The following is a 22,299-nucleotide window of genomic DNA, read 5'->3' as shown; positions in this document are numbered from 1 at the left end:
AGGCACTTTCTGCCTTTTTGGGCTCTCTATCAAATATAATGGTTAAATATTCTCATCCACCACCCCGACGCCACCTTTCAAAATGGTGGTCTAATCAATTACTCCCCTCCATAATTAACCGGCTAAAGTCAAGACTGCAAATACCATACGCAGACTCTAGTTCATCACACGACTGCGTTAAATGTTTGCACAAGCTGTGCAAGTTGGTGTTACATTTTTGTTCAATCAAAATGGGGAGCTAAGTAGGTCGCCGCGGAGCTGCAGGGAGTTCTTGTTGTGTTCCTCAAATGAGCTGTGCTATCTTACTTGTTGCCTTCAAATATAACTTATTTTGACTGGCGGGGTTGCTCGGAGTCACTTGCATTAGAATTGGTAAAATTGATCCACCTACCCAATTAAGACGATGTTTATTTTGTTGCCGTTCAAAGTGAAGATATTGTGAAGATTGTGTTGCGCGGGCGGGTGTGAAAATATTTGACATGATCTTTTCAGACGATTAGACTACAATGTACTAGCAGCAGTGCACAGTGTCCTCAAAATAAGGACACACAGCCTTTCATACTTAGGAAACGACTGACACCATCCGTGATGTCATTTTTAGCCGAGGTCTCCATTTAGTGAGGAGATCAAAACGTATTTGCCTCACATCGCCAAAATATTTCAATGTTCTCCCGACTCGCCGCTTGGACCGGCATATTTATTTCCATAAAGACTACACTATGTGATGTTTTTTAATTATTATTTTTCATTTTGGAGTGGGAGCATGCCCATCACTCTCTGGGATTGGATTTTAAAAAATAAATAAACATATGAAAATGGGCATCACAGCCCACATAGCCACCAAAAAAAAAGAAACAATTTGGTGGGGATTTTAATCGGCAAGGACTTGTGTCTGTATGTGATCCAGTAAAACAGATCAAAAACAGTCCAGCAGGAAGATCCAAACAATGACAGCAAGAGCCTATTTCCACTCCCTTCTTTTGAGCAAATGTTCAGATCTTTCTTTGTGTGCTTGAGGGAGACCAGTCCCCCAAAGCAAGGGGCTCGGCGTTAAAATAAAAATACAAAAGTATGGATGCCAACATTTGCCAAGTGGGATGATGGAAAGAGGATCATTTGTTATTATTATTACCGTAATTTCCGGTTTCTACAAGCCGCAACTTTTGTCCCAAACTTTCAACCCTGCGGGTTGTGCAACAATGCGGCCAATTTATTTATTTTTTTCTAGTGGCCGCCAGTGGCGCTCGCGCACGAAAGGTAAGAGTGAGACTGGGTGAAGATAGATGCCGAGGAAGACGCAAGTTTCACATGTGAATCGTGCATTTAAAGTGGCCCTCCGAGTGGAATGGGACGCTTGGATGACCAGCAGCCAAAAATCGTTTAGCAAAACTGCCCGTGTGCGAAAAGCAACTTTTGCACAATTCTGCCAGTGGATCCTGACATTGTGGAGCAGTGTGAAAAAAAATCAACTATCACCAACGGGTTTCGAATAGCCGGTCTGCTGCGTGACAGAGAGGACAGCAGGGTGAAAGTGACACTTACAGCGACAATGAAAGAGAGAATGAGAGCGTGTGTAGCGAGGAATATCTGCCCCTATTCCAATGCGACATAAGATTAGGACGGCTCTCAGCGACTTGCTCTGTTTTTGTAACCAGCCGTGTTAGTGAGTCTAAACGTGTTGCTGCTGTGTTACTGCTTCCTTCTCATCGATGCTGTGTTACTGCCGTGTCTCAGTGACATTTACCAGCATGTTTTTTTCACCAGCCCTGTTCGGGGTGTGTTACTACTGTACTGCTTGCTGAGTTGCTGCCGCGTTACAGGCACTGTTTTGAAAGAAAAATTAAGGTATATCATTATAACTTTGAAAGCTTTTTGTGTGTGCCGTCTTTCTTTATAAACATACGGCTTATAGACAGGTGCGGTTTATGTATATGTTCAAAATGGTTTTCCTTTAAAGGACACCCGACGTCACTTTTTTGTTTCCTAACTGACATCAGAAAAACGTTTTATAGCATCTAAAATACCCAAAACACACAGTATGATATTTTTAGTCAAATGCAAAACACCAATAAAAATGACTTAAAGTGTCTAAAAAGTACTTCAATTTGAAACCGGAAGTGGCCAGTTTCAGAAGGTCCCACCCCCTTGTTCGTGGTGTCACGGCAAGACGTCTTGCCTTGCTCGAGAATCAAAACAATGGCTTCAGATTCGGAGAAGATGCATTCTTGTTACTCATCCAGTTATGAATATGATTCAAATAGTTCTGAAGAGGAAAGCATACATGTTTGCAATCGATTAAAGAATTTAAGAGGCAGAAGAGGGCGACAAAGCTCCGTGGAAACGGGCTGATTAATTCCTTACGACTTTGGTCAGTGAATATCAAAAAGATGCTCGGTGCCACACACAAGGATTCACCATCGCGTTATTTATGTTTTCCTTCTAATATCGCCATCAACACGGATCAACACGAAGTTTTCAGACCAAACAAAGTATTGCAAAATGCATTGAGGTGATGCAAGGTATGTCCTTTCTCGCTGAGGGGTGTTCCTTCAGTGACGTAGGGTGAGGACTTGTCACCAACTCAAAAACAAGACTTCCGGAATATTCAGCGCATGTCTTAAAACGTAAAATATAGCTATATGCAGTGGAATTTTTGTAAAATACGCTCAGTAGAAGTCATTTGAAGCCATTTTACCAATTATGGACACTTGTCCGGAGATGTCGGTTGTCCTTTAAAAATATACTGGGCGAGGCTTATAATCAGGTGCGCTCTGTAGTCAGTCCGGAAATTACGATATTAAAAAACAATTCTTATCAGCAAGTTGGTTGACAGAGGTCCAAGGTTCGATTCCCAGCCGTGGCTTGCCTGTCTGGAGTTACCATATTCGCCCCAAGCCTGCATGGGTTTTCTCCGGGTGCTCAGAGTTCCTCCAACATTCTAAAAACATGCACAGTAGATTAATTGGTCACTCCAAATTGTCCCTAGATGTGAGTGTGGGCATGCTTTTGTTTTTTGTTTTTGGTCTTTGTGTGCTTAGCGAGTGGCTCGCCACCCGTCGAGGGTGTTTGTTTGTACATTCTTTCTATCTTTCTTTTCCTTTTGTGATTTGGGGCCTGGGCCTCATTTTGGCTTTTGTAACAGAGCGTCAATGTTCATATCGAGAAAATTAAGCCCTCTGCAGCCATGACCTTTTAGGCTGAAGAATTCTCCTGTGCAAATTGACCGTTCAATCGCACTCGCCCTTTTCTCTATTTTTGTGTTTGTTTGCCACGAACATCCTGGCACAAGGTTGAACATGATATCACCATCGCAATGTTTTAATTCCATTTCCCTCACAACCAGATTGCTCCAGCCGAGGCTCTGAATGAAAAGTGATCAATGTCCCAAGGTGCTTTGTGAACAAAAGTGTCCGTCAAGCGCAGGAAAAGATGAACGAGAGTCGTTGGGGACTGATGAGGGGCACGGACAGACATTGCTGATGTCAGCAGGGTCCTCTGCTTTCCCTTTGTGAATGTGTGTGAAGCCTTATGGCCGACATGAGACACTCCTGGTGCCCACCCTGTCCCTTATCTAAACCAATTGCGCTTTGTGACATTGTCGGAAGCCGAACAATAAAAATAAACATAATCCTTAACATCAGTCACCTGAACAGACATAATGATAATCGTGGTGATATATCCTCGCCAACAAAAAACATTCCAGAAGCATATTGAAATCGCTCATCACCATATCCCAGAGAAAATATTAATGCAAAGTAAAGTTTATCTGAGCTCCGGAGATTTGGAGGTCACAGAAAGCAAGGTCATCACTTGCAATGTCTTCACTGACGGCACAATCACCTCGGACCAAACGCACTTGATTAGAACAAAGTTCATATCGTTCATTTTTGTTCCAGACCGACTTGTTTATCCATCCAAAGATAGCATCTTCAAGGCCTAAACAAATACAGAAATAAACAAACAAGTAGGTGACTCTGTAATCGAGTGGTTAGCACGCCGTCTTCACAGTGCAGAGGTCGTGAGTTCAAAACCCGGTCCAGCCTCCCTGTGTGGAGTTTGCATGTTTTCCCCGGGCCCACGTGGGTTTTCTCCAGGTCATCTGGTTTCCTCCCACATTCCAAAAACATGCATGGCAGGCTGATTAAAAACTTTAAAAAAATATCCCGAAGTGTAAATGTGACTGGTTGTTTGTCTCTGTGTGCCCTGCGAGGCAACCAATTCAGGGTGTCACCCGCCGAGTGCCTGAATACTGCTTGGATAGGCTCCAGCACCCCCGGCTGTGGATGGATGGAAATAAACAAGTCTGCGAATGAATGAATGAATGAATGAATGAATGAATGAATGAATGAATGCAAACATAAAAAATACATAAATAATTACATAAATAGTTATATCAATCATGACATGAATAAATACATACATAAATATCCAAATAAATAAAAATACATAAATAGATTCATACATAAATAAATAACCAATGAACTAATTAAATGATTAATCAATCAAATAATTATGTGATTAATTTAAAAACTGGCTCACCTCAACTCATCACAAACAATACATCCTTGAATTCGTAATGGGCGATATTATTGGCCAGCTTGTGCGCTTTGGAGCCAAACCGTTGCCATTTTAAATCACGTTTATTGTGCGGCGATGGTGACTTAATGAAATTCCCAATGCATCGCCCCCCCCTCCCCAACGGCATGCGGTAGGACTCTGGGACTGTTTAATGTTCCGTGAAATGATGGTGTTTCCCTCCCGCGGAATGCATATGGTCATCTATTACAATGAGCCTTTCTTGCAGAATTTGGTTGGCCACATTTTTTCTTTCGTCTGGTTGGAGGAGAAGTCCTGTAATTAACTCTGCCAATGGTCTGCATGATTAATCCGAAAAATATTAGCACTTTGGCTTCATTCTGTCTGCTTCATCCAAAGAAATTTCACACCATTTTTGGGGAGCAGTATGAGCACTTACAAATACATACTGGGAGTATTTGTATAGATTTGGACACAAAGACCTTTTTTCCCTACTTGAAGCATCTCAGCAGCGCACAGTGAATCATGTTAAGCCCCCGGCGACGCGCTTGAGTGTTTTGCTCTCCTTTTGCAACAATATGTCACCACACGCCATGTGAGGCAGACGCTCATCGGGTGACTTGACAAGGCCAACAACACGTTTACAAGTGTCTATGTGTTAATATTTCAAAGCCGCTCGGTACCACTTGCAAAGGCGAACCCCGAAAAGTTGCGTGAAAATGGATTCCTGTCGTTAACGCCCGCACATTACATTCGCAACATTTTACGTTTGAAAATGGCTCTATATTCTCAAGACGGCTTTTTAGTCTTGAAGCCATTCCAATGACTTCACGACTACACATATGTCTGTAAGCAAATGTTTATCTATGCTCCATCCTGCCGTGGTTCGCCACCAAATCGGGAACTGGCAAAGTGGCAAGCCTTTCGAATATTTTTAAACGGGCTTGACGGAGATTCTCAAAACGGGGCTCCCCCTATCCCGTTAAAGATTTCCAAGACAATGTACATTGGCGAATGCAAAATACAGACGTGATGACAGAGCCGTCGGCGGAGTAAGAGTTGAAAAGTCCACTTGGATTATTTTAGAAATTCAAACCGAGTGTTGTATGGGGGAGGGGTCTTCTCAGATATACTAGACATGCTGCAAGACGAGTAGTGCAGTCGATAATCCCCTTTCTATATTTTTCTCAAGAGTTAGTCAACACTGTGACATGTGTACTTTTCAGGTGTGTGCACTGTCGTTTGCCCAAAGTCTTCCATGTTTAAAATACAACATACAGTAAAGTCTCGTTATATCGATATCGGATATATCGATACTCCCGGTTATATCGCTACTATTTCTATGCACGCACGGAGAAAATTACATGCAAACAGGGTCGGATATATCGATAGTCCCGGTTATATCGATATTTTTTTGGACTCCCTTGAATATCGATATAACGAGACTTTACTGTATATGCAAAGTAGCAATAGAAGACCACCAGGTGGTAAAGACCTACAAAGGCACTTCATATAAAAATAAATACATATATAAATGGGAAGGGAGGGGGTAGAGAGAGAGAGTGCTAGCTAGTTAGCAGGCTAAATATGTGAGAGAGAGGAGGTAGAGAGTGTGAGAGTTATAGCTAGTTAGCAGGCTAAATATCATGCGAGTGAGAGAGAGAGAGTGGGGGGAGGGAGTGGCAGAGAGAGAGTGTTAGCTAGTTAGCAGGCTAAATATCACGCCAGAGATAGGGGAAACGATAGCTAGTTATCAGGCTAAATATCATGCTAGAGAGAAAGAGAGAGGTAGAGAGGCAGAGAAACAGAGAGAGGTCTTCATCAGGTGGATTGTAACAATATAAATCTTGATTTTTACAGAAATATTTGTCCAGTTGGCACTGAGGCTCTCTGTCTTTCTAGACATGAAGCTACTTCCATCCCTCCCACATCATTTCTTTTCCCGCAGCTCATTTCTGATTTATTTTCACCTCTCAGCGTTTCATCCAGTACCTGGCCTCCAGAAACACGTTGTTCAACCTCACCAACTTCCTGGATAAGGGAGCCTTGCAAGGTCATAATACCTAAAATATTTTAATTTTATATCTGCTCGTTTCCTCACAAATAAAGCAAACACTTTCAAGCCTTGCTCCCCCTGCCACCACCTTTCTTGCTTTCACAGGTTACGACATGTCAACCTTCATTCGGAGATACAGCCGTTACCTGAATGAAAAGGCCATGTCCTACCGACTTGTGGCCGTGGATTTCACCAAGATGAAGCGCGGGTAGGGGATGCCAAATCATCATCATCATTAACAGTCTTTCACACAACCTCCAGACTAAAAGCGAATTGTAGCATTTTAAGTGTCGTTGTTCACATCGGTGCCAATTTGCGGCAATTGCGACGTACAATTGGCCAACTAGCATCATGAGGAACCAGCATGAGAGTGCCTCGTTGTTAACCACAAGTGCATGAGCATCATGCCGAGAGAGTTTATTTGTTTGAATTTTTAGTCATATTTAGTCAATGCCACAGACTGTGGCTTTGGGCCCGTGTGGTCGCTTTAGAGTGCCTCGTTGTTATAGCCCGACAAAGCCTAGTGAGATACATCCCACCAACCAGACACCTAAAGCAGTTCCAACCACGCACTTATATTGAATCATAAGAAAGGGGCTAAAACAAAGTACCATTCATTTTTGCTACACCGTTAAAAAAAAGATTAACGACTGACGTGGGCGTGGCTTCGGCTCATTCAACTGACACTGATTATAACTTATTTTTTGTTTGTAATAATCCAACTCTCTTTTTGTGTTTTGTCCTATTTTAAAGAAATATATTTGCACTTTGCTTTGACTTTTTGCAAATAACGTCAGTATAAGCTCATCCTTGACACGGCGGAACAATGCGGAGATCCTTTGTTTCTGAATCTCACATGGTTTTTACTTGCAAACCAAACACACCCCAGGCCGTTGCTTGTTACTTATTCATTTTTTTTGTGTTGTGCGGGTTTTCCTAATTTGCAACAAAACATTTGCCGCCGTGCAGGGTTGACGGTGTGATGCGAACCATGAACACGGAAAAACTGATCAAGACGCTGCCCATAATTCAGAACCAGCTCGATGCGCTGCTGGATTTCCAGGTACTGTGTGTGCGTGTGCGTGCATGTGTGTGTGTCACATGAGCTGATATTTAAACGATATTAATTCTTATATCCGTGGAAATGAGCGCTCAACCCGTCTTCCTCCTTTTCCTCCGCAGGCCAACCCGAACGAACTCACTAACGGTGTGATCAACTCTGCCTTCATGCTGCTCTTCAAAGACTCAATCAGGCTGTTTGCCGCTTATAACGAAGGGGTCATCGTCCTCTTGGGTAACGCACTCACCTCAATTTTTTTTTTATTATGATGTAACCTTAGAAGCACGGCACATGCGTGGTTTTGGTAGCCATGGAAACCGCATAGGTTTCCAAACGCATTCACATGGTATCAACCTTATGCATTTTTTCCCTCCTCGTCTGCATCGCCCTGTTCCTCCCTTTCCTTTTGGCTGCCCCAGAGAAATATTTTTACATGAAGAAGAACCAGTGTAAAGACGCCCTGGATATCTACAAGAAGTTTCTTTCCAGGATGACGAAGCTGTCAGAGTTCCTCAAAGTGGCCGAGGTATGCACACACGCACTCACGTGTAGCTAATCCACAGTAGCCCCCTTCTCCCTTTTATCCCCCACCATGACGAATGCCCTCGCGGCCCGCGAATCGTCCTTCTTGTCTTTTTGCCTCTCCTTTGCGCCGAGCAGACGTGAAACGGCGTGAGTCAGCCTCCGTCACGTCAACGAATCTCATTGTTGTGTTCTAATTAGCTCTCAGAGCTATTTGAATAGATAGTCCCCCCCTGCCCCCCAGTTGATTAAAAATTATGTAAAAGGAAATCAGGCTACACATTTAAAGGGCAACCGACGTCACTTTTTTGTTTTTTAACTGACATCAGAAAAACGTTTTATAGCATCTAAAATACCCAAAACAGCAGTATGATATTTTTATTCAAATGCAAAACACCAATAGAAATGACTTAAAGTGTCCAAAATCTGCAATAAATTGAGCTGCGAATTGGGCATTTTCAAAAAGTCCCGCCCGCAGTTCGTGACGTCACGCCAAGACGTCTTGCATTGCTGGAGAATAAAAACAATGGCTTCAGATTCCGATAATATATTTCTTGTTACACATCCAGTTATGAATATGGTTCAAATAGTTCTGAAGAGGAAAGCATACATGTTTGCAATCGATTAAAGAATTTATTCCGTGTCATTTTGAGGCAAACGGGCAGGGGGAATGTCTCACCTAATAAGAGGCAAGAAAATGGCCACCGAGCTGTGAGGAATGAATCAGCCCGTTTCCACAGGCTGATAAATTCATTCCATGGAGCTTGGACTCCCTCTGCTGGCGACTTTTGGATGTAACACACGGTTTAAAAAAAAAACAGTACAGCAAAATAAATTGACGTGATGGAAAGAGGCTACAATGCATCTTCTTTACGGTCAGGAGGCGGTCCTTTCCTGACGTCACGTGAGGACTCGTCACCAACTCAAAAATAAGACTTCCTGAATCTTCAGCATGAGTCTTAAAACGTAAAATATAGCTATATGTGGTGGAATCTTATTAAAATACGCCCAATAGAAGTCATTTGAAGCCATTTTACAAATTATGGACACAACTTGTCCGGAGACGTCGGTTGTCCTTTAAATATGCGTCGGCAGAGGATTTCTTCTGAGTCGCAAATGTCTTGAGGGAATACCTGGATTGATGTTTTTTGAATGAATCCAATGCTTCAAATGGCTTATTGCTTCGGGGATGTGCATGGCTTGAAAATCAAACTCGAAATTACCTGAACTGTTTGTCCAGGAATAAAAATATTAAATAAAAATACAGTATTTTCCAATGTATAAGGTTCAACCAAAAGCCATCATTTTCTTCAAAAGTAGTGTGTGGAGCATGCTGGGATGTATAAAAAAGTGTTTCATTCATAATCTCTTAAAATTGCTTTGCAGGGTGGAATTTTGTTCTCAATTTCGCTATTATTTTCCATTTTTTGATACAATGATTAGAAATGGAAAATATCGTTGTTGTTTTTTTGCTCGTTTGTATTCAGTATCTCCAAAAGAAAGGGAAATGAAGTTGAAATCTGACTGTTTTGTTGACATTCCCTTGAGCGCACTACCATCTAATGGATGCATAACGTCACCCCAGCCTCTAGCGCCTTACATATGGTGAACTTTTTAAAACATGTCATTCATTGAAGGTGCACCTTATATATGGAAAAAGTTTGAAAATACACCACTCATTGGGGGTGTGCCTTATTATCCGGGAAAAAAAACGGTAATCGTAATTGAAAATGCTATTGGGTGTTTAATGCTCAAGCTAGCTAATGCAGTCAACTCAATCTATTGGCATATAAGAAATTACCGTATTTCTCAATATATAAGGCGCACAGATTATTATGTATCATTTTACTTATGGTTTTATTGTTATGTGCTTTGTTTTATTGTTTTTATTGTAAAGTGTCCTTGGGTGTTTTGAAAGGCGCTTGAAATAAAATGTATTATTATTATTATTATTATTATTATTATTATTATTATAATGCGCACCTTCAATGAATGATGACATTTTACCAAAGCTAATATATAAACATACCGAATTTTCCGGTGCATAGGGTGCACCCAAAAGCCTTCATTTTCTTCAAAAGATTACTCTGCACCTTATATGCAGGTGTGCCTTGTTTGTTGAATCATATTGAGCCACAAGTCTGGCAACTACTGTCAGCAGCCACCGGTTACATTTGCCCCCCATAGAAGTAGTGCGTAACCCAACCATCTACTGTGGCGCCTTATAATGTGGTGTGCCTTATATTTGGAAAACTTTTAGATATTTATATATTATATTTGGGAAACATTTTTCATTCATTGAAGGTGCGCCTTATATATGGAAAAAGTTTGAAAATACACCATTTATTGAGGCTGTGCCTTATACACCAGAAAATATGGTAAATATAATTTCAAAAGTGCAGGCAAATAACCGCGTGTGCTCCGTCGCCTCCACAAAATCAAGCAAATTATTCTTGCCTGACCTCAATCCGACATCAGTTTTTACTTTTCTAGATGTAACAGCTGCTTTGGAGGCTGCACCCAAGTGATGTGAGGCAGAGGTAGAAGCCCTGATGGTGACTTGTTTAATAGTGCTTGACCTTCGTCGTCTTTATCTATGTCCCAAGAGTCCAACGTATCTGTCGGAACTGGTTTCTCTGTCAGTGTTTTTTTGTTGTTGTTTTGTTTTTATTGATTCATTTATTTTTTAATATCAATGTGTTGTCGTCACAACACGATTCATCCCAGATGTCATGCCATCCCTCCACCTCACGTTGGCCATTTCTCACCGATCAATCGCTCCGTGTGGGGTCACCAATTTCCGATTTGTTTGATTTTTGCTGTCTTTATGATGTTTTTGTTTGTTTAGCGCATGAACAAACGATTTCTTTTCTCACATGACCCTGCTCTGTTTCCCTCCATTTTTATCCCCCAACCCACCTTCCTCCCTATCTTTTTATTTGTTTGTTTTTCTACGACAGGAAGTCGGAATAGATCAGGGTGACATCCCCGATCTCTCGCAGGTCAGTGTACATCTCACCTCCTTCCCTTCTTGCTTTTCCACGCTTCGGCTCTTTCTCCCTTTCCATCCCGATAATCATTGTTTTCCCCATTCATGGACTCGCCTCATTTTTCCCCTGATTTCACCTGTTGATGTCCACGCTCGCCAACAAGCTTTCCAGTTCACTCTCCACTCACTTATTATTATTTTTTATTATGATTCTTATTTTCTTAGTGTTGTTGTTGGCTGGAACTCTAGCCACCACCCAATTTTATTTATTTAATTAATTATTCAATTGTTTGTTTATATATTTATTTCAACTCGCTTTTCGCCATTCCGGGCTCATTTGAAATTCCGTAGATAGCTGAACTCGGCTGGAATGCTGCACCCTCAGCAACTATATATCATAAAGAGCCTTGAGCATTATTCATGTTAATTTTACAGTGTTGACGCTGACTTGCCTTTGAGGCCATGGAAGCAGATGCTTTGCGGTCGGGGAGGGGGGGGGGTTCATCTTGAATATGTCTGATATCTGAAAATGGAAACCATATTAGGCCAATGGAGCAAGACAGCAATTCCCAATTACACTCATATGAAATTAATCCAAATAAGTAAATGATCGCCTTTTCATGTGGGGGTGGGGGGGTTGTGTGTATATGTCATCACTGGCAGAGAGAAGGTCAACCCTGTACAGCATGGGTGTCTAACTCATTTTTGCCACAAGCCACATTGTAGTTGCGGTTTCTTCTCGGGAGCCGTTATGAATTTGGGGACGCCATTAAAATGTTCCATCCCCTCCACATATTACACCTAGAGCGCACAACAAACTAATGAATCACTAGTTTTAAATTTTGAAGTAAAAAATAATGACTGTTATTGCGGTTTAAATGGGACAATTGGAAATTTTGGTTCGGACTTTAGCAAGCATCATGGAATTTCACTTCTTTGATTTGCTGTCGCGGCCCAAATAAAATGATGTGGCGGGCCAGATTTGGCTCCCGGGCCTTGACTTTGACACCTGTGCTGTACAGCATACTCGCTGAACTGAAAACACATCGCTGGTGGTTTTCTCGTCAAAGTTCGACTTTTGTGTTGATTTTTTTAACTCATTCACTGCCAGACAATGTGTACAAATACAGTAAAGTGTCGTTATATCGATATCGGATATATCGATAGTCCCGGTTATATCGATACTATTTCTATGCACGCACGGAGAAAATTACATGCAAACAGGGTCGGATATATCGATAGTCCCGGTTATATCGATATTTTTTCGGACTCCCTTGAATATCGATATAACGAGACTTTACTGTATGTCCACTCCAGTGCCAAGGTTTTTGCCATTTTACTCAAATTGCAGGACCCGCAGAATATTGAGTTTTAGGACTACATAAACATTCAATGCAGCATAAAAAAGAGTTAATTCCTAAGTTATATGCGTCTGGAGTTGTCTGAGCTTGAAATGGGGCGGCTCTCCAAAATACAATACATACATATTGATTTATACAGCGCTTTAACAACAGCTGAGGGTGTAACAAAGCACTAACATGAAAATGCTGCCCCTTCTGGTGGGGAAAATCATTGCCAGAGGTCTGACCAGAGCTTGATCCGCACACTCCGCAAGAAAAAACAAAAACTGAACACATTCGGGAATGGTGCTCCACGTCATGCCTTTGAATTCCTAAATAAATTCGGGAATGGCGGTGACTGAGTTAAAATAGAGAGCAAAAGTAACTTAAGATCCACCAAAAAATCCTTCACAAATATTATCATGGTTTGTTGTCAAAAATTGTCATCTGGGCTTCCTCTTGTGCCGCAGAAAACAAAAGGATCACACATTGTAGGTGGCCGGTTACTTCTCACCACTCCTTCTCACTCGTTTCAACACCCCTGCCTGCAATAGCGCCACCTTTTTTTCATCCCTCCCCCACCCCCTCGCAAGCGTATGAACTCGCAGGCGCCGCATGCCCACGCGGGCACGTCGTCTCGCTCATTGCCTCGCTTTACAATATGCTCCCGCCGTCCAAGTCGCGGAAGATTGCTTTCTGCCCTCTCACACGGCAAGCGAACAGGCCACCAAACCCCATGAATAGAAAATGAGCCCCCGTCTTCATCTGCATGACTCCCTCTGCCGGGTTCCATTTAAATTCTCTCCTTTCTCATCATCGTTGTGCGCCGGCGTCCCTGGAGAGTTGCTTTTAATCGCGCCTGACCTCAGATTTCCCATGTAATCATGATGCGGGCGACGGAAAGATAAAGGTGGCAAACGGGATGATCTTGCCCGCCCTCCTCCTTGTCCCCAAATCTTATATCATGAATGATTAATAGCAACCTTACGTATTGTGTGTCAGCTAATATTGACTGGGCTTCCGAGATCCTCTTCTCCAAGCAAACTACTGTCTCGCCCCACCGCAAAGAGCTCAACAGAGACAAAATGTTTCCAGATGTGCGTGCGCGCGCATTCCTGTGGTTGGTGACGTTGTCATATTTTCACTCAAGAGGAAATTGCTTCTCTCCGTGTGCCACAAGAAGCAAAAGAGTAGATTTGTGCTGAGGCTGGAAGCTGCCTTGTTGGCTTGACTCCGCACCTCAAGTCGAGCTGCTGAAAATATGCACACACAAAAAGCAGGAAAAAATAAAACGTGTGATGTCTATTTTGACCCCTTTGCTTGCTTCTTTTTTCGTTTGGGTGCTTTACGGTATTTCTCAATGTTTGCTGCATGTTGCCATGGCGACCCTTTTACTGCCCAATTAAATGCTACTTACCTTCCTGTGAGACCAAATTCTTTCAACTGAGAAACACGTGTGACTTTCTCATGAGTGGGAGGTGACATTTCACAGAAAGTTGACTTGATTAAAGGCAGTTTACATAATCTGACCCCAAAACCCCACACACACACACCCGTTGTCCCTATCCTTTGTGTTTCAAGGCCCCCAGTAGCCTCCTGGAGGCTCTGGAGCAGCACCTGGCCTCCCTCGAGGGCAAGAAGACCAAGGAGCTCAACGCAGACGCCAGGTGAATATCTGACAAATGACGGCTGACAAATCATCAGCGCTGCTCAATTTCCTTCATTCGTCTCTCATCTTGCAAGAGCGTCCACGCTGTCCAGTGCCGTCTCCTGTCTCGCCTCCGCCGACATGTCCTTCGCTCGCATGGATGAGAAGGAGAAGCAACTTGCCCTGGAGGAGGAGCAGGCCCGACTGCAGGCTCTTAAGGTAACCGGTCGTGACACACACACACACACACACACACACACACACACACACGAGACACCTCGGATCGGGAGTTGATCCCAATGAAGAATTTAAATGGTTTTGGGACAGTATTAACTCATTCACTGCCAGACAATGTGCAAACATGTGTCCACTCTAGTGCCAGGGTTTTTGTCATTTTCATTCAAATTCCAGGACCCACAGAATATTGAATTTTAGGACTACATAAACATTCAATGCAGTGTATGAAATCTTACAATCTCTTCTTTCATTGGGAAAAAGTTTAGTTAGTAAAAGTACAAGTTTAGAAAAGGTTTTCATCAGGAAAGAGTTTATTCCTCTTTTATATGGGTCTGGAGTTATCTGAGCTTGAAATGGGCGCGGCTGTACAAAAGGCAAATGATGCCCACTCGTGGGAACGAAAAACATTTCCAGAGGTCTGACCGTTGCATCAAACCCCCCAAAGAAAAAACAAAACCCTAACAAATTCAGGAATGGCGCTCCACGTCATGCTTTTAAATTCTTGAATAAATTCGGGACTGGCAGGAAGTGAGGTGAGATATCCGAGAATGAAAAATACAAGCTGTCAATAACATAACCCAAATGAAAATGCTCAGGAATGTCCTGGTGTGAAAGTAACCGTTTGTCTGAGGTTGCACGGCAGATTCCCAATCGCAATCAAGAGATATTTATTTAAAGGTTCTGTCATGTTTGCTCATTTTAAGGCTACAGCAGACAATATGTACTGCTTATTAATTTGTATTGTATCGGGTCTGCTGCCCCCTTTTTTTACACTATTGATGCGTCCTTTGGCCACTTAAACAGTCATGAATGTATCAGAAGCATCACCGTTCTTGCTTCAAATCACACAATAAGAGTGAAAAATGTAATGTGTGTGTGTGTGTGTTTTTTTTTTTTTTTTTGCCAGGATCAGCGTCTGAAGGAGATCAGCATGCAAACTTCACCCTCCGCTTCCCCCAGCAACCAATCCATCGGCAGCACCCACAACAACAACAACCACATCACGCCAACGCCGGAGTTGTTCGGCTCTGCGCTTTCAACCAACAGGTGTGAGAGAATATTTTCTTGATATATCCCGAGTGCCGTGAACTGCCTCGTGGACATGTTCGTGAGTGACGTTATGAAATACAGGAAGAGACACAATTCTGAAATAAAGCCATGTAGCAAACGACGACACAATGGGACACTTTAGAAAAGGGGGTGGCAATTTTACAGCTTGAAGAGAACAATTTACAGTTTGCATTCACATTTCTTGACGTCACATGTGCTTTGTCATAATTTGTTCCCATGATGTGGTTGAAAAATTGGGTGTATTTTTTTCTAAAATGTTGTAATTATTTTTTTTTACATAATTTGCTGATGAGAGATTGGCGGTATGCTTAAAAAATAATTCATATCAGTCAACACTGATTTTTTTTTGCTATAAATTCAAAAACAGTTGAATTACAATGCAATACAATACATATTGATTTATATAGCACTTTAACAACTGCTGAAGCTGTAACAAAGCACTTAACACGGACATCAATTAATCAAAATCAAATAGAAAACTAGTGAAGAAAAAATATTGAGAGGAAAAATGCCATTCAATGAAAATACAGGTATTACTCATTCCAATTTTCTAGGAATGTGCAGATTTTTTGGTGTTTGTTGTCGTCTTATTCAACGTGGAAAGTTTCTCCTGCGGCATAAGTGCCATTATAAAATACAGGAAGAGACCCAGTTCCGAAATATAAGTGTCGTGAGCAAACACAAGTGCATGCACGATACTTGACCAACCATTTTGGGACAACTTCTTAGCCCGCTCGTATTTTGCCATCCACGCCAGGAGTGACAGTCCGTTTATGTTGCATGTGCCCGATGGAGATTTGAAATGGATTAAACTTCCACTTTGATGATGCATTCGTACCCCCGCCCCCCACCTCAGCGCTTTCTTTTTTTCATGTCCCCCGCAGTGCGCCTCATCTGAACAGCGACTTGTTTGATCTGCAGCCAGCCTTCATCCCCGCGGTGCAGTGCACCCCTTCCATCTCCTCCGCCAACAGTGCCTGGGGAGGTACGCCACACGCGCAATCACACGCACTTAGATTCCAGATATGTTCAGAGAAACGGCTTCAGACAGGTAGATAAGCAAGAGCCCGAGCGCCATCATCCCATATCTTCTTCATTGCCATCACCGTCCGCCCGCCTTCATTGTGCAACCCTCCATCCCTTACCTTTGCCTTATAAAAGAATTCATGAAGCGTTGTGTGGTTATCCCAGATTCATGTGACTCCCTATTGAGATTTTTTGAATGAGATGTCTGAAAGACACCCTTAACCTAAAAAGCCCCAAAATAGACAAGGCACATCAATAAGCAACATTCTAGCGATGTGTCATTCGCAAACGAGCAGGGTCTATAAACGTGGCTCTTTGAAGTAAACAACGGGAGGTGATTCAATGTTTGCTGCATGTTGCCATGGCGACCCTTTTACTGCCCAATTAAATGCTACTTACCTTCCTGTGAGACCAAATTCTTTCAACTGAGAAACACGTGTGACTTTCTCATGAGTGGGAGGTGACATTTCACAGAAAGTTGACTTGATTAAAGGCAGTTTACATAATCTGACCCCAAAACCCCACACACACACACCCGTTGTCCCTATCCTTTGTGTTTCAAGGCCCCCAGTAGCCTCCTGGAGGCTCTGGAGCAGCACCTGGCCTCCCTCGAGGGCAAGAAGACCAAGGAGCTCAACGCAGACGCCAGGTGAATATCTGACAAATGACGGCTGACAAATCATCAGCGCTGCTCAATTTCCTTCATTCGTCTCTCATCTTGCAAGAGCGTCCACGCTGTCCAGTGCCGTCTCCTGTCTCGCCTCCGCCGACATGTCCTTCGCTCGCATGGATGAGAAGGAGAAGCAACTTGCCCTGGAGGAGGAGCAGGCCCGACTGCAGGCTCTTAAGGTAACCGGTCGTGACACACACACACACACACACACACACACACACACACACGAGACACCTCGGATCGGGAGTTGATCCCAATGAAGAATTTAAATGGTTTTGGGACAGTATTAACTCATTCACTGCCAGACAATGTGCAAACATGTGTCCACTCTAGTGCCAGGGTTTTTGTCATTTTCATTCAAATTCCAGGACCCACAGAATATTGAATTTTAGGACTACATAAACATTCAATGCAGTGTATGAAATCTTACAATCTCTTCTTTCATTGGGAAAAAGTTTAGTTAGTAAAAGTACAAGTTTAGAAAAGGTTTTCATCAGGAAAGAGTTTATTCCTCTTTTATATGGGTCTGGAGTTATCTGAGCTTGAAATGGGCGCGGCTGTACAAAAGGCAAATGATGCCCACTCGTGGGAACGAAAAACATTTCCAGAGGTCTGACCGTTGCATCAAACCCCCCAAAGAAAAAACAAAACCCTAACAAATTCAGGAATGGCGCTCCACGTCATGCTTTTAAATTCTTGAATAAATTCGGGACTGGCAGGAAGTGAGGTGAGATATCCGAGAATGAAAAATACAAGCTGTCAATAACATAACCCAAATGAAAATGCTCAGGAATGTCCTGGTGTGAAAGTAACCGTTTGTCTGAGGTTGCACGGCAGATTCCCAATCGCAATCAAGAGATATTTATTTAAAGGTTCTGTCATGTTTGCTCATTTTAAGGCTACAGCAGACAATATGTACTGCTTATTAATTTGTATTGTATCGGGTCTGCTGCCCCCTTTTTTTACACTATTGATGCGTCCTTTGGCCACTTAAACAGTCATGAATGTATCAGAAGCATCACCGTTCTTGCTTCAAATCACACAATAAGAGTGAAAAATGTAATGTGTGTGTGTGTGTGTTTTTTTTTTTTTTTTGCCAGGATCAGCGTCTGAAGGAGATCAGCATGCAAACTTCACCCTCCGCTTCCCCCAGCAACCAATCCATCGGCAGCACCCACAACAACAACAACCACATCACGCCAACGCCGGAGTTGTTCGGCTCTGCGCTTTCAACCAACAGGTGTGAGAGAATATTTTCTTGATATATCCCGAGTGCCGTGAACTGCCTCGTGGACATGTTCGTGAGTGACGTTATGAAATACAGGAAGAGACACAATTCTGAAATAAAGCCATGTAGCAAACGACGACACAATGGGACACTTTAGAAAAGGGGGTGGCAATTTTACAGCTTGAAGAGAACAATTTACAGTTTGCATTCACATTTCTTGACGTCACATGTGCTTTGTCATAATTTGTTCCCATGATGTGGTTGAAAAATTGGGTGTATTTTTTTCTAAAATGTTGTAATTATTTTTTTTTACATAATTTGCTGATGAGAGATTGGCGGTATGCTTAAAAAATAATTCATATCAGTCAACACTGATTTTTTTTTGCTATAAATTCAAAAACAGTTGAATTACAATGCAATACAATACATATTGATTTATATAGCACTTTAACAACTGCTGAAGCTGTAACAAAGCACTTAACACGGACATCAATTAATCAAAATCAAATAGAAAACTAGTGAAGAAAAAATATTGAGAGGAAAAATGCCATTCAATGAAAATACAGGTATTACTCATTCCAATTTTCTAGGAATGTGCAGATTTTTTGGTGTTTGTTGTCGTCTTATTCAACGTGGAAAGTTTCTCCTGCGGCATAAGTGCCATTATAAAATACAGGAAGAGACCCAGTTCCGAAATATAAGTGTCGTGAGCAAACACAAGTGCATGCACGATACTTGACCAACCATTTTGGGACAACTTCTTAGCCCGCTCGTATTTTGCCATCCACGCCAGGAGTGACAGTCCGTTTATGTTGCATGTGCCCGATGGAGATTTGAAATGGATTAAACTTCCACTTTGATGATGCATTCGTACCCCCGCCCCCCACCTCAGCGCTTTCTTTTTTTCATGTCCCCCGCAGTGCGCCTCATCTGAACAGCGACTTGTTTGATCTGCAGCCAGCCTTCATCCCCGCGGTGCAGTGCACCCCTTCCATCTCCTCCGCCAACAGTGCCTGGGGAGGTACGCCACACGCGCAATCACACGCACTTAGATTCCAGATATGTTCAGAGAAACGGCTTCAGACAGGTAGATAAGCAAGAGCCCGAGCGCCATCATCCCATATCTTCTTCATTGCCATCACCGTCCGCCCGCCTTCATTGTGCAACCCTCCATCCCTTACCTTTGCCTTATAAAAGAATTCATGAAGCGTTGTGTGGTTATCCCAGATTCATGTGACTCCCTATTGAGATTTTTTGAATGAGATGTCTGAAAGACACCCTTAACCTAAAAAGCCCCAAAATAGACAAGGCACATCAATAAGCAACATTCTAGCGATGTGTCATTCGCAAACGAGCAGGGTCTATAAACGTGGCTCTTTGAAGTAAACAACGGGAGGTGATTCCTAATAGGGAGGCGCTCGAACATGAGCCAACTTTGTTTCTTTTTTTTTTTGAATTAGTCATTCTTTGTTCATATAATTTTGCCTTATTTTTGGAATTAAATCAATTGAAGCAACAAAAAAATGAAGACCCAATTGGTAGCTAAAACAAGCTGACTCTCTAACAATAGCTGGAATTCCCATCACGACAACATTCCTGTCAACCTAGACTTTTTGACCTTTATGCAAGAATTTAGCTCTTCGGAAAAGTAGCAACACACCCAAAGAGGGTATCGGGTTTACTTTGTGAAAGGTTAGTTGTTACGCAGAACTCATGGTGCTATTTTCGGGTTTATTTTGTCATTCTGCTCTTACCCCTGAGAGCCCCCTCTCCCAAAAAAAGTTTTTATTCCGTAGCAGGGATGCAGTGACCCAAACCAAAAGTGTATCAACGAATTTCCTTAGCACAAAATAACCAGATCGGGTATAATTAGTTAGTAAACGATGACCATTGAAAACATCGGCAGCCTTATATGTTGTTTGTCTTTTTTCATTTTTGACCATGGTGAATTTCTTCCAAAACAAAGCAGCGCTCCAATAACAGAATTACACCCACCCTCCAGGACTGGAGAACCAGCCCATGCAACAGAACACCCCCAGCATGACTGTAGATTTCGATGCCGTGTTCGGGAATAAGGCCGCTCCTGCTAACGATGGAACACAGCCGGCAGCCGGTAAAACTTTGTACCCGTCCCACCGTCCAGGCTGGAAACTAAAAAATACAAATAAAAAAAACTCTGTGGGCCGCGCCAGCATTGCTTTGGATTAACCCTCGGTCTTGCAATTTGTAGCTGCTCTTCAACAGAATGGGGGTGGGGGGTTTTGCTACCTTTCCTTGTTAGCGTGTTGCACCCTGTTGTTTTTTCATCTTAACTTCAAAAGCCGATCAGGTCATCGGTTGACTTATTTGCCACAGTTACGAGAAAAAAAAATGATTGAAAACTGATTTACTTTGCGAAATAAAAGGGCCTTCCATTGTTGTTTTTGTCCCCTACCCTTCTCCCCCACCTTCCATCATACATTCTCTGCCGCGCACCTGCTCTCTTCTTATGCCTTCTTTCCTGTTAGCGTGTAATCAAGGTGCAATTATTTCCAAGTGCATCTCCACTCTGATAGCTCCCATCCATCAGCGTGACTCCTTTGCTTTTTTTTTTGCTTCACACCAGCTGCCGATGCATGCGCCACTCGTGTTGTTGTTGATTTTGAATGAGATGGTTTTGACATGTCCAGAGGAGAGAGAGTGAATATATTGGGGAGAAGGATATTGAGTCTCGAACCGTCAAACTGAAGGCTGGAGGAAAAACTGAGGAGGAGGCTTATGGGTGTAGGGAAAGAAGATGCACAAAACAGGGTGTGGTGGAGGACAGTGATTAACTGTGGCGGCCATTGAAGGGAAATGCTGAAAAAAGATTGGAAAGAAGGGTCAAAATATTTAAGTCAATTGAAAATGTAACTACTTGTTTTAAAGTCCTGATCAGCTTTATGCCCGCCCACCCACCCGCGCCCCCTTTTTTGTTATTGTTGTTGTTGTTCTTGAAAGAACCTTTTTTATAGATAGTGAGTGGGCGAGCGAGCGCGCGAGAGATACACACGCACACATTTTTTTTGTTGTTATTCTCCAATTAATTGACATTCTGTATTTTTCCCTGCAGAAAAGTTATTTGTGCTGGGCCGTACCTTGCCTTGTAATTTAGACACGTCCTAAAATAAAGAAAAATGAATCTGGAATCAATATGAAAAAAATATTTGTTATTCAGATGTCCTTTGTGACTCTGGCTTCTCCCTGTGTTTTCGTAACACGTTTCAACCAGCTTTTTGGACTGCCAATCCATCTGCTTGACTGGCCTCATCTCGACACGTTATATTTTTTTTATGACCATGTTTTTTTGCCATGTGTGTGTGTGTGTGTGTGTGTGTGTGTGTGTGTGTGTGTGTGTGTGTGTGTGTGTGTGTGTGTGTGTGTGTGTGTGTGTGTGTGTGTGTGTGTGTGTGTGTGTGTGTGTGTGTGTGTGTGTGTGTGTGTGTGTGTGTGTATCTGCCTCTTCTCACGCCTCCTTTTGCCATTTTCTCTTTGTCTCATCTGTTTTTCCCCCTGTCGGTTGCTTAGACGCCAGCATTCATTTCGCCTGCGCTATCACACTTTGCAAGAATCACCCAGGCAACTCGGTTCCATCTGCTCTTCTCCGAGAATCTCTTTCGTCATGGGTTGTACACGTCGCGCATAACATCTCCTCTGAAAACCGTCTTTTGTTCTCCCCCTTCATATACCCTACCCCATCCTGCCCAGGTGTGCCCTTACCGCATTTGCTATTCCAATCGAACACACCGTGTATTATCACCTTCACATCTCACTGCCCTCTGCTCTATTTGATCTTCTCAAGAGAAAATTTTCTTTCCTGCCCCCCCACCTCCGCACTCATAATTCACTTGTTTCCAGCAGACTTCACTGACACAGTGCCAGAGGTTTTGGTTTT

At 42.6% G+C, this 22,299-nt stretch overlaps 1 protein-coding gene across 1 annotated transcript in view; it reads left to right on the top strand.

Moving 5' to 3' along the window:
• The window catches only part of LOC148902158 (phosphatidylinositol-binding clathrin assembly protein), a 50,631-nt gene that overhangs the window by 15,701 nt on the left and 12,631 nt on the right, over nt 1–22,299 (top strand). The window contains exons 3-13 of the mRNA XM_088990488.1: nt 6,514–6,589; nt 6,698–6,800; nt 7,562–7,655; nt 7,775–7,886; nt 8,072–8,178; nt 11,135–11,176; nt 14,085–14,170; nt 14,247–14,370; nt 15,296–15,435; nt 16,344–16,444; nt 20,389–20,499. Coding sequence (XP_088846614.1) covers nt 6,514–6,589; nt 6,698–6,800; nt 7,562–7,655; nt 7,775–7,886; nt 8,072–8,178; nt 11,135–11,176; nt 14,085–14,170; nt 14,247–14,370; nt 15,296–15,435; nt 16,344–16,444; nt 20,389–20,499 — 1,096 coding nt within the window. The remainder of the gene's footprint in view (nt 1–6,513; nt 6,590–6,697; nt 6,801–7,561; nt 7,656–7,774; nt 7,887–8,071; nt 8,179–11,134; nt 11,177–14,084; nt 14,171–14,246; nt 14,371–15,295; nt 15,436–16,343; nt 16,445–20,388; nt 20,500–22,299) is intronic.

Source organism: Hippocampus bargibanti, linkage group LG02 (genome assembly GCF_051943395.1).
Source record: "Hippocampus bargibanti isolate YZ-2025 linkage group LG02, ASM5194339v1, whole genome shotgun sequence".
Taxonomy (NCBI): Eukaryota; Metazoa; Chordata; class Actinopteri; order Syngnathiformes; family Syngnathidae; genus Hippocampus; species Hippocampus bargibanti.
The sequence above is the reverse complement of the archived record's forward strand: the minus strand, read 5'-3'. Positions and strand labels throughout refer to the sequence as shown.